Source organism: Orycteropus afer, unplaced genomic scaffold (genome assembly GCF_000298275.1).
Source record: "Orycteropus afer afer isolate SDZICR_OR568_19922 unplaced genomic scaffold, OryAfe1.0 scaffold00032, whole genome shotgun sequence".
Taxonomy (NCBI): domain Eukaryota; kingdom Metazoa; phylum Chordata; class Mammalia; order Tubulidentata; family Orycteropodidae; genus Orycteropus; species Orycteropus afer.
Window position 1 is genome coordinate 8,444,782 of NW_006921619.1, and position 12,753 is coordinate 8,457,534.

At 43.6% G+C, this 12,753-nt stretch overlaps 1 protein-coding gene across 1 annotated transcript in view; it reads right to left on the reverse strand.

Annotated features, from left to right (window-relative positions):
- Nucleotides 1–6,602: 6,602 nt before the first annotated feature.
- Nucleotides 6,603–12,753, reverse strand: part of LIPH (lipase H) — a 34,652-nt gene continuing 28,501 nt past the window's right edge. Inside the window, exons 8-9 of the mRNA XM_007936031.2 lie at nucleotides 8,298–8,471; nucleotides 6,603–6,690 (exon numbers count right to left, since the gene is read on the reverse strand). Coding sequence (XP_007934222.2) covers nucleotides 6,603–6,690; nucleotides 8,298–8,471 — 262 coding nt within the window. The remainder of the gene's footprint in view (nucleotides 6,691–8,297; nucleotides 8,472–12,753) is intronic.

Consider the following 12,753-nt stretch of genomic DNA (forward strand, 5'->3'; position numbering starts at 1 on the left):
AAGGCAAATGCAGTCCGTGTAGAACCAGGGTTCCAACCAAAGTCCACCCGGTGAAAATGACAACAGACTAAATCATACCTACCTTTCATTAAGCATCAACTACACGCCAGTTATCCCTAATGCTACACCAGTCCTGCAAGGTAGATGTTTTTGTCTTTATTTAACATGCAAAATCTGTGTCTCAAAGATTAAGTGATATCTCCCAAAGGAGAGCCAGGATTAGAGCCCAAGTCAACCCAGGCCAAAAACTAGAGGCCTTTACCTGCTGCATGGATTCATAAAGGAGGTGAAAGTTGAGCTGACCTTAAAGAAAGAGGGAGATCTCCACAAGCAGAGAAAGGAGGGAGAGCCCAAGGCCCAAGTAAGCCCAGGTCCAGTTTCAGTGAAGCCCAAAGTGCAGAAGTGAGAGAAATTGGGGAAAGACTGGAACATACTGAAAGGAAGGCTAAAGAGTTGAAATTTTTAATATTGTAGATGGTAGGACATCACAGATGTGTTTAAGCAAAAGAAGAAGGATTCAGTCCCATTTGGGATGTTGGCTCTCACAAAATGTGGTGAGAGCTACGATTGTCCTGGCCAGTGAAGATGAAGGCTTTAGCAAGGACCATGGCTGTGAGAAGGGAGGGAGAGACCAACAGATTGGGAGAAGCTGAGTTGTTAGGACATGTAACTGATTAAATGAAGAGGAGAGGATAGAGAGGACCCCAAAGTGTCACAAATCTGGACATCTGTGAGAAAGGGTCCTCATCATAGCACTCAAAACACTTCTTTGGCCCAACAAAGAAGGCTGTCCGAATTAGAAGTGTGGGGATGGCACATGACCAAGCAGTATTTCATTCTGTTGTACATAAGGTCACTATGAGTCGGAATCAATTCAATGGCACCTAACAACAAGAAAGGTCCCAACAATTCCATGACTGGGAATTTAACCTACAGATATGCCCACAGGTGGACAAAGATGTATGTTCAAGGTATCCTTTCAACTTTGTGACAGTAAGAGACTGGGAACTACAGTTATCCCTCACTTTTCAAAAGTTTACTTTATGCCACTCAGCTTCTACAAAAGGCCTACATTAGTATCTATTTCCACTAACCAGAAGAAAATGAAAGAGGATTTTCACTTTTGCAAAAAGCAAAACTAGGCTTCAGCAGTTGTTTTGCAGCAACTGGTAAAGAGGCAACACACACCTTGAGCAGTGAGGCTGCTGTCACCAACCTCCCTCCCCAGGAACTACACTCAGCATCTCAGAACAAAGCCAGCATAGCTTTGAACTGTGTCTATGAACATTATATGTTAGTCTTATTTTATGTTTTATGTGTTATTTGGTATGATTTGGCAGGGTTTTTTAGGATCAAGAAATGCTTTAAAAAATTCACAGTAATTGCTTCTTTGCTTTATGTCATTGACTTACAAAGTTTCATAGGAACATTCTTCTTTCAGATAGCAGGGAAAACCTTTACCTAAATGTTCATCAGTTGAGGTACTATTGAGTCAGTTTCAACTTATAGTGACTCCAGGCAACACAGTAGAACTTCCCTATAAAGTTTCCTAGGCTGTAATCTTTATGGAAGCAGATCACAGCTTTTTGTCCCTCAGCCACTGAGTGGGTTTGAACCACTACCCTCTTGGTTAGCAGCCAAGTGCTTAACCATTGTGCCACCAGGGATTCAAAAACCAAACTCACTGCCATCGAGTCAATCCCGACTCATGGCGACCCCTCCTTTGGGTGGTATCTCTATGGAAGTAGATTGCCCAGTGTTCCTTCTAAGGAGTGGCTGGTGGGTTTGAACTGCCAGTCTTCTGGTTAGCAGTCAAATGCCTTAGGCACTATGTCATTAGAGCTAGGTTAATTATGGTATATTCACAAGTGGAATATTAGGTAGCCTCCTAAAAGAAAGAGTGAACTCTATATATTCTGATATGATGCAATCAGCAGATATAGATGGCTAAGATGAAAATCAAACTAATTTCTAGACAGTGTTAGAGTACACAGTGACTCATTTTTTAAGAAATAGAGAAAAAAGGATATACTTTACTTTTTGAAGATACTGTAGTGTATTTATGAATGAAATGATTAAATGTCGGGGATTTGCTTTTAATAATGCAATGGGGGTGGTTAGTGAGTAGAGTTATACATAAAACAAAATTGATCATGAGCTGGTAATTGCTGAAGCTGGGTGTTTATGGGTACATGGAGGTGAATTGTATACCATTTTCTCTATTTCTTGTATACATTGAAAATCTTCCATTTTTAAAAATGGGAGAAAATGGTCTCAGCCTGCCATTCCCATTTCTCCTTTAAATCCTCCATTACACCATGTAGTTTGTGCCTCTGACAAATTTCCCTCCCTCTGGCAAATCTTCCCTTCCTGGCAAATCCTGACTCTTACATCAACATCCAGGTCAATTGTCACCTCTTCCAAGAAGCCTTTTCCAGACCCCATAGTCAAATAGTTGTTCCTCCACACCTGTGGTTTCCAGCCAAAGAAAGTATAGGCATGTGAGTTAAACACTTACCTCAAGTAGACACACGCCCTGGAGAGAACAATCATGGGAGAAGGAAGGGCTGCTTATGCACAGGGAGACAGCTCAAGGGGCAGGAGAGTATGAAGGGATGGACACTGGGAAGAGGTAACTATGGGGAGGAAGTGGGAGAGGAGCTGTTGCAATGTGGTAAACTGTGGTCAATGACATGAGACAAAATATATGTGAACGGCTGTATGGAAAGCGAATTTGATCTGTAAATCTTCACCCAAATCACATAAATAAATAAATTAAATAGTTGTTCCTTCTCTGTGTCTAGTGCTCCCTGGGGAGTGTCCGCAGCACTATTACTGCAAGTACTGTGCTCCAGTGTCATTAACCATCTCTCCAGTAGACAGCAAACATTCCCATGAGTGAGAAAATGTCTTGTGCTTGGTTTATAATTGGCACTTAATAAACATCTGTTAAATTAATGGGTCAGCTTTAGTGAAGAAAAGGATTAGTTTGGTTTGGTACATGTTGACTTTGAGATGACAAAAGAATATAGGAAGAGAGAAAGTGAATGGGAAAGTAATGTCACTGAGCCTGTGCCAAGTGTATGCTGGGGCTGAAGTAGTGAACAAGAAGGCGAGATCCCTGCACTCAAGGGCTCTACTTTTCCTTTGGTTGGGGAAGAGTATGAAGAGAGATAATAGTACCAAGCAAAGAAATAAAGCAGACAATGACAGAGTACAAGAAGCCCTGGTGACACAATGGTGAGGCATTTGGTGGCTAACTGAAAGGTTGGTGATTCGAACCCACCCAGCAGCTCCATGGGAGAAAAGCCTGGTGATCTACTCCAGTAAAGATTACAGCCAAAAACCCTATGGGGTAGCTGTACTCTGTTACATGGGGTCAGTATGAGTCAAAAATCAACTCAATGGCCTTTAACAGTTATAGAGCATGATAAGTTCTTTGGAGAGAATAGACATAAAGAAACTTATTCTACTTCACTAAGCAAGAATCATTATCCTATTTATCAATGAGTGGGTGAACAGGTATTCTGATGAAGACACTTGCTCAAAGTCCACAGCTCTGAGTGCTGAGTAGGACTCGAGCCCATGTCTGCCTGCTCCTGCCCAAGCTCTTTCCTCAGTCCCATGCTGCCTCTCAACAAGCAGGTGAAAACCCAGAGTCTAGACTGAACATTCAGATTTGGAGTCATCTGTCTAGGGGAGACAGTTGAAAAGATGGGTGGGTGAAGAAGGTCTCCTAGGAGGACCATGAGAGAGGAAGTAACAGGTGTTTACATTTGTTAAGCACTTAGTAGACCCCAGACTCCATCATACATACATTACTTTATTTAATCCTTATAACAACCCCACGAAGTAGGGACTTTTTACACCCAGTTTATAGTTCTGGAAACTGAGGCTTAGGAGGAGTTAAGTAAGTCGATGGAAGTGACACAACTAGCAAAAACACAAGAGCGTAATCTCTTCCCCCATTGTTGTTGTTAGCTTCTGTCAGGTCAGCTCCAACCCATGGCAACCCCATGCACAATGGAACAAAAGAATGCCCGGTTCTGTGCCATCTCCATGGTCAGTTTCAGATCAGAACATTGTGATCCATAGGGTTCTTTCCCGGCTAATTTTCAGAAGTAGGTCACCAGGCCCCTCTTCCTTATCTGCCTAGACTGGAAGCTCTGCTGAAACCTGCTCAGCAACACACTAGTCTCCACTGACAGACAGGTGCTGGCTACACATGAGGTGCATTGGCGAGAAATCAGATCTAGGTCTCCCCCATGGAAGGTGAGAATTCTACCACTGAGCTTTTTGAGAAAGAAGTTTGAGACTGGTAAGGAAAAAGTGGAAGCAGTGAGAGAGAACAAGATGGCTCCTTCAGAGATGTTGGATGAGAAATGGAGAAAAAAGGGAGCTGAGAACTCAAGAGAGATGTCTTCAAAAGAACCCGTGGACAGGATCAGGGTCCATGAAGAAATCCAGCAGGGAGACCTCAGGTTCGTAGAACTGGGCCAATACAAGGATAAGGAACGTTCAACAGAGCTCTTTCGAGAGATTCTAACCCTATCTCCTACAGGCTTGCTACCCTAGCATCTGCCTGCCACCCCCCAACTTGCCCCTGAACTCCTGTCTGACTCTTCCTACTTAGCCTGCCTGCTCAGGAAAGAAGCCCTATCCTTCTTCATTCCCTGATTTCAGCCTCCTCAACCCTCCTGGCCCCCAACCCAGCACTCACAGAGCCAACTCTAACCAAGTAGTTCACCCCCTGCAGGCTGCACCAGCCTTGCATGTTTACAGTACATGTCCCTGCAGTCTGCTCAAGGACAACAGCTTAACTGGACATGCTCAGAGCGATGGAAATGAGTTATTCTGAAGACCACATGGTTTTGCTCCTCTACTCTCCCCCAATCATAACTGACTAGAACAGGATAGACACCAACCCTAAGAGAAGGATCCAAGGATCCAAGGCCTGGTTCCTCTCCTGGAAGTCTGACCACCTACTGGCTGAGGAACACTTGGCTACTCACTGAAAGGTGGGTGGTTCAAAACCACCCAGAGATGCTCTGAAAAAAAGGCATGGCAACCTACTTCTGAAAGGTCATAACATCAAAAACCCAATGAGCAGTTTTACTCTGACACACATGGGGTAGCCATTAGTTTAAAAAACAATTTTTTTTTTTTTTAGGATTTCTTTAAAATAAGGGCTTATCTCACAGAAAGCAGTAGAAGAGCATTCCATCAATGAAGAGGAGGTTGCCAGGCCTGTGGCACTCAGGGAACCCAGGAACTTTCCTGCAGTGGCCACTGGAGGGGAATCATGCCCACCCCTTTGGCTCTGCACTCAGCCCCACACTGAGTGGTCATCCCCTCTTGGTTAAGGCCTGCTTGGCCTGGGCTCTCCAGGGCTCTTGGTTTGACTGCTGGTATCATTCCAAATTCATGGATCATACCTACTTCTAGGGAAGCCTGAGAATTCTTTGAACTTGAGGCCTCAGATGCACCAAGATCAAAGTTTACGCTTTGAATTCACATCAGCAAATCAATTTGCTTACTAGCATCTTTCCAAAATGTTGTAACATTAATTACCTCCAAGAGATGGGATGACAGACATTTTTCCGTTTTGCATCTTGCTTCTAAATTTCCTTCAAAAACCACGGATTACATACTTCCTTCAATAGCCATGGATTGCATTGATAATAAGTACAAATAAACATTTTTTTTAGGATTGCTTATGAGGGTTGCCTGCTCCTTCCCCACCCTAAGTGAAAAACAAGCTCTGCTTTTTCTCTCCTGCCTCTCTCTTCATCCCTGTCACCATGCTGTGAGGCTGCTTCAATTCTTCATCTGTGCTCCTTTCTCCAGCCACTTACTATCCAGTCTCAGCAGCTGCCTGCTTTGCTGTGGCCCATCCCCACCTCCTCCAGGGAACCCCGGGTGGTTCTTTCCTGCCACGCCCCTCCCCCAGCCCAGCAAGCAGCCCAAGAGGGAAGCTGGTCTTGATAAGGAGAAGCTCCCTTATTGCGTGTTAGAAAAGCTGTATCAAAATAAGTAAAAGTATATTCACATTTATCAAACATCACAGGGATGTGCCCCCACGGGATTTCAAAGAACCCTTCACAGACTTGCCTGCCAAGCCCACACAACAACCCTGTGAGGTAGCTCTGTTTCTACTCCCTTGTACCACATGCAGGACCTGCAGGAATCTGTCACAGGGAACGTGGAGTCAAGTCCAAAGTGTGGTCTCCAGCTAGTCCTTCCCTTTAAGACACCTGCCCTGCAGGGACGGGCAGAACTGTCCCTGTGACAGGCAGCGGAATCGACAGGTTTAGGTTGGAAGGAACAAACGAGGCCTCAGGATGCAGCCAAACCAAGCAGCATGCTGTGGAGAGCCTGGCTATTTCTGACTGCCCTAGTTAGGTACTCCCATCCCACGATGATTTTATAATCACAAGGTCATTTGACATTTTGTCAGGTGGCATCCATAGGACGCTACTGAAAAAAATCCTGGCCTTTCTGTACTTTTTGTGCCTTGTGGAAAAGGGAAAGCACAGCTTTAAAAAAGCCTGTCATTGTAGCTTTCTTGATGTTACAGGTGCCATGTGTTTCCACAATGTAGGTTACATTTGCAACTTTGGGCAAAGAATAGGCTGGAAGACTGTTTCTACATTTTCCATCAATACAAGGTCATACCGGCACAACTGGGGCCTGTGAAAAGAAGACAAAATATGCTTGTCAATGAAATAACAAAGCCAGCACATTCTAGTAAAGTACATTATATTATATCTCCACAAAATAAAATTATTTAGTGATTAGTTCTAATGATACAGGAAAATGCTCATGATATAAGAGAGAAACAACAAAAAAGCAGGATGAAAAATGTTATTTGCCATGCAACTTCAACCAAGTTAAAGAAAACAGAAACAGAAAGAAATAACCAAAAATAAGTGTTTGCCTCTGAATAATGACATTATAGGCGATAATTTTCTGCTTCTTAACATGTTCTGTACTTGCAAGATTTTATGAGATGAACATGTATTCCTTTGATAATCAGGAAAAAAGTATTTAAAAAGTCCCATAATTTTAAGATGCAATGACTGTTTTCTTAGAAGAAACTCATTATGAAGTTTGTTAGGGTATCCTGAACCAAGAAGAAAGAATTCATAAAGTATTAGCAGCTTACATCACTTCCTGTCTCTGTCCATAGTCTGGATGCTAAGTCTGCATGGTGGAGTGGCATTTGTCACAAAACATACATACCAACACAGCTCTGTACTTCAAAAAGAAAATCATTCTCTCCATCCCTCCCTCCCTTCCTTCCTTCCTCCCCTTCCTCCCTTTTCCCTCCCTTCCTCAATTCCTCCCTCTCTCTCTCTCTTAATCTGTTTTTACACACACACAAACATATTGTTCTTATTTTTTCAGAACCACTTGAGAATAACTGTTTACCACTTAATACTTCAGTGTGAATTTCCTAAGAACAAGGATATTCTCAGTACAGTTATCAAATTAAAAAAATTTAACATTGATATACTACTTTTATACTTTATCACTGAAATGAAATATACCAATGTTTCTGTATCTTTTTTATACAAGTCTCTGTTTTATCAGTTTTCAAATTAAATGAGGCTTTCTTTTCTACAAAAAGGTTTTCAACTTAACAAGCAGTGTAGGTGGTTAGGAAGGAATCATATAATGGTAAACATAAAAAAAAAACAAAAAACCCAAACCCACTGCTATTGAGTCGATTCCAACTCATAGCGACCCTCATTGGGTTTCTGAGGCAGTAAATCTTTACAGAAATAGATTGCCTAGTCTTCCTTCCGTGGTGTGGCTGGTAGGTTTGAACCACCAACCTTCTAGTTAGCAGTCAGATGCCTTAGGCACTATGCCTCCAAAACTCACTGCCATCTAGTCATTCAACTCATAGCGACCCCTCCTTGGGTTTCTGACTGGATATCTCTACAGAAGTAGATTGCCCAGTCTTCCTTCTGAGGAGTGGCAGTGCTAACAGTCAAATGCCTTATGCACTATGCCACCAGAGCTCCCACTGTATCACCAGAGCTCCTTAATGGTAAGCATATAACATTATTTTCCCAGATTACTGGGCCATTTATCTAAACATATACCAGTATGACTTTTTTGGATTACTAGACCATTTGTTTTTATCAAGACTTTAAAAAAAAAAACAAAAACCTTTCACTTCCTTCATTATTGATTGATGGGAGTCCTATTAAAACATCATACCAAGCAGATGGGACAAAACCCAACATCTTCAGAAAACAGGGGTTTGTCAAACCCAGCCTACTGATTACCTCTCTGGATGGACAAGTGACCGTAACTTCATTCGGAGAATCCTGAGCTTGTACTTTGGGCCTACTGTAGTTCCTGTGGAGAACACTAAGGAAATGGCTGCCACTTTATCCAGATCTTGATTAAATCTTGCAAGCAGACTCACTTGGTGATATTTCTGAAATGTTGCAGGTTGACTGGAAGAAAGAAACAATATTTAAAAGTAAGTATAGAAAACAAGAACTCGTGGTACAGAACCAAAAGATTGGCAAGTTGAACCCATCAGCCACTCCTCAAGAGAAAGATGAGGGCGTCTGCTCCTATAAAGCCTTGGAAGCCCTATGGAGCAGTTCTGCTCTGTCCTATTGGGTTGCTATGAATTGGAATCGATTCGATGGCAGTGGGTATAGATGATAATGAAAGAAAACAGTTTTGCAGTCTATAAATCACTAGTAAGAAGGTAGCCACGGAAGCTCTGAGTGGTGCAAGTGTTTCATGCTCTGGGCTGCTAACCAAAGGTTTGAGCCCACCCAGAGGCACCTTGGAAGAAAGGCCTGACAATCTATTTCCAAATAACCGGCCATTGGAAAAACCCTATGGAGCACAATTCTACTCTAACGCACATAGGGTTGCCATGAGTCCGAATCGTCTCAACTGGTACTGGAAGCAGGTACTTGACCCCACAGCCTCTGCGAGCTGACTTTCTTGGGCAAAATCTGCTGGATTCCACAGGACTGCACAAGTGAAGCTGCTGTCCCCAGTAGTAATGAAGCGCTATATTAAAGGGATAAGCTGTTACTGAATGCTACTGTATGTTAATGTCCTCCTCTCGACACATTTCTCCAATCCTCTGAAAAAATTCTGCGGGATGGTTATTATTAGCCTCGTTTTACAGAGAAGGGACCATGCTCAGAGATTACGTTGTTCTTGTTATTGTTGTTATGTGCCGTTGAGTCAAACCCGACTCATAGCGACCCCTCCTTGGGTTTCCGAGGCAGTATCACTACGGAAGTAGGATTGCCCAACTTCCTTCTGAGGAGTGGCTGGTGGGTTTGAACCGCCAGCCATCTGGTTAGCAGGCAAGTGTCTTAGCCACTATGCTACCAGAGCTCCCCAGAGATTATGTTACAGGGCTTATATTTAGCAGTTTAAGGATTCAAACCCAGTTCTGGTTAAATTCAAAGTTATGGTCATTCCATTAAACTGTAGTGCTGTGTACACATATATATTTTCTGTACACTGAATATAGAACAGGGATAAATTAACTGTCTTTTTAGTCAAGCTAGATATGAGAAGTTGTACCTAGACATATTTTTTTTCAGCCCTGCCTCTCATGCTGACCCTTCAACTAGCTAAGTCTCAGGTTCTAATACTTTATTCCAATTGTTTGGAGATGTTTTCTACAGTTGGAAGCCCACACTGAGCCCAGGATATATCCACTGGGGAGGTTAGGCGGGTCCATGTCTTTCTGGGTTGCTGGGGGAGTAAGCCATGGAGAAGCCAGGAACTTCCCTGGATTCAGGCTTGCTCTAGAAATGAATCTTTCATTTGGGATGAGGGTGGGTGTAAGGAGGTGTCTGTCAGTCTAGTTTCACTGGAATCACATTTTAAGTCCTTGGCAGAGCAGAAGTGCAGCCAGTAAAACTAATCAGCAACACACCCAGATTTTGGTTTCTACATGGCATTCTTCAAAAGGAACCATGGTTCCCTGGAGAGCGGCTGATCCCCAGGGCTTACCCAATACCATCAAGTTGGTTCTGACTGGCAGTGGCCCTATAAGACAGAGCAGAACTGCCCTGTTTTGTTTCCAAGGCTGTAAATCTTTATGGAAGCAGATTGCCTCATCTTTCTCCAGCAGAGTGGCTGGTGGGTTCAAATTGCTAATCTTTTGGTTAGAATGCCTTAACCACTATGGCACTAGAGCTCCTTCCTGGGGTTTAGGACAGGGAGAATGCAAACTGACCCTCAAAAGGAAGATGGGGCAATCTACTTCCATAGTGTTACTGCCTTGGAAACCCAAGGAGTGGTCGCTATAAGTCGGGTCCGACTCGACAGCACATAACAACAACAACAACATCAAAACCAAAAACCTGGGCCTTTTAAGAGCTGGAAAATACATTGGGAGCCCTAGGGCTTCCGTGTCTGCCCACTGGTCCTCACAACACATGCCCCGCAGCTACGGGGCAGCCTCACCTGAGCCTGGCGGCTGCTGGCCACAATAGGCAATTGGCCAGGCCAGCAAGCAGGGGTGTCTGGCTGAGTTAGCTAGAGATTTAAAGCCCCCCAGGCGACCTTCCCTGCCCTCCCGTGGCCCTGCAGAACCAGGGCAGCGCCTGGTCTACAGACCAGGGGCCAGGCAGTCATTACCTGCACCCATACCGCCTTGACAGGGCTCAGATGGCTCATGGCCAGGAGAAACATAGGAAAATGCAAAATAATAAGATTATAAATACAAATACTTCTGAGAATTGTCAAAGACATAACCAATATGTGCACAAGTGTAAAAAATGTAATCATGAAATACTGCCCTCAAGCAATGTATCTGGCAAGCACTTGCCCATGACTGTATCTCTCAGCCAAGTGTTTCACTGTGGAATTTTAAACAGCCCAGATGGGACTGGGAAAACACCAAGGCTCAGACTGAAACAATAATTCATTGCTCTCTGTTGTTGTTGTTATGTGCTGTCAAGTCAGCCCCGACTCATCCCAACTCATAGGGACCTTATAAGAAAGGGTAAAACTACTCCATAGGATTTCCAAGGCTGATCCCACCAGCCACTCCTCGGAAGGAAGGTTGGGCAATCCTACTTCCGTAGTGATACTGCCTCGGAAACCCAAGGAGGGGTCGCTATGAGTCAGGGCTGACTCGACGCAAACAACAACAACAACAACAATCTTTATGGAAACAGACTGCCACACAAAGGCTATCTAAAGTATGGCAGGTATGGCACGTGCCCTGGGCGCCACTTGAAGGGGGGTGCCAACCAGCAGTTTCTATTAACCATGGCAGTTTCCATTATCAGCTGAGAGGTCATTCAGCAAGTTAAAACTAAAACTTTTATGCACTCATTAGAACAATCAACCATGGGATCAGAACGGCAGTATTTGCATCAAGAGAAAGCTAAGAAGGCGGGAATGCACAGGAAAGGACACAGGGCAAAGGTAACCACAAGGAGGAAGTGGAAAAAGAGCTGTTACATTACGGGGATTGCAATCAATGTTATGAAACAAAATGTGTATGAACTGTTGTATGGAACATGATTTCTCTGTAAACTTTCACCCAAATCACAATTTGAAAAAAAAAATAATTCTACATTCTCTTGTGGGGTGTGGTAGTTAAAGTTATGTGTCAACTTGCCTGGGCCTTGGTTTTGAGTGGCTGAGCAGCTGGATGTAGTGATTCCTCATGATGAGACTAGTAATCAACTCCACAGTGTTTGCTGTGAGCAGCAGAGTAGCTGCCTTAGGGATGTGGTCTGCTTCCAGTATATAAGAAGCAGCTTTGGGAAAGGTCTCTGAGCTTTTTGGCACATCTGGATCCTGCATTTGGCCAAGTCTTCATCTCAGTGGCCTGCCATGTTGTCTGCCAATCTTGAGACTGTTTCTGGAATTGGACTAGTGGCCTGGTATGTTGCTTGATATTCTTGGGACTGTGCCATTTTACTTGTCAACCTTGGGTTTGTCAGCCTCAGCAGCCAGCAGCTTCCTGAGTTAAGAGACACCTCCAGCTCCAGTGGGCCAGAAGCACAAGGCAGAGCTGAAGCCCAAGGTTTAGGGGTCTTCACCTAGCCCCTAGAGCTGGCACTTTGAACTCGGACTTCTAGCCTCCTAAACTGTAAGAAAATAAATCCCTGTTTGTTAAAGCCATGCATTTATGGTATTTTCTGTTAGAGCAGCACTAGAGAACCAAAATGGGGGAGGGAGACTAATACGTTCATATGTGAGAGACTCCATTGTTCAAGGCAGACTGTGTGATCTTACTCTGCTAAAGGCGGAAAAAGAAGAAACTGGGGGGAAAAAACAGTCTTTCAGCACATCATAGACCAATTTTCATTAGTGAAAGCAAGGAAAGTGCAGTTATAATTTTCATGTAGTGCCATCATGTGTTAAGTAAAAGATGAACAAGCTTGGCTTATATTTTTGAGCTGATATTATGATGAAGTTATCTAAAAGATGGGTATCAGCTGTTTAGACAGGGGAGCAATTTCAGTGCTTGCAATAGGCATTATCTTCTGTAGCTACCTTGCTGCCACATCTTTCTCCAGTGGAGAGAGCACTGGGTTCCAACTGACTTTTTGGTTAGCAGCCAAGTGCTTAACCATTGTGCCACCAGGGCTTCTTACCAAAACAATGGACCATAAAAGGAAAAAGAAAATAGAACCAAGTCCACCTTTGAGTACTCTTGTTCTAGGACTGGACAACTAGGAATTCTGGTGGCGCTGTGTTAAAGCATCGGGCTGTGAACCAAAAGGTCAGCAG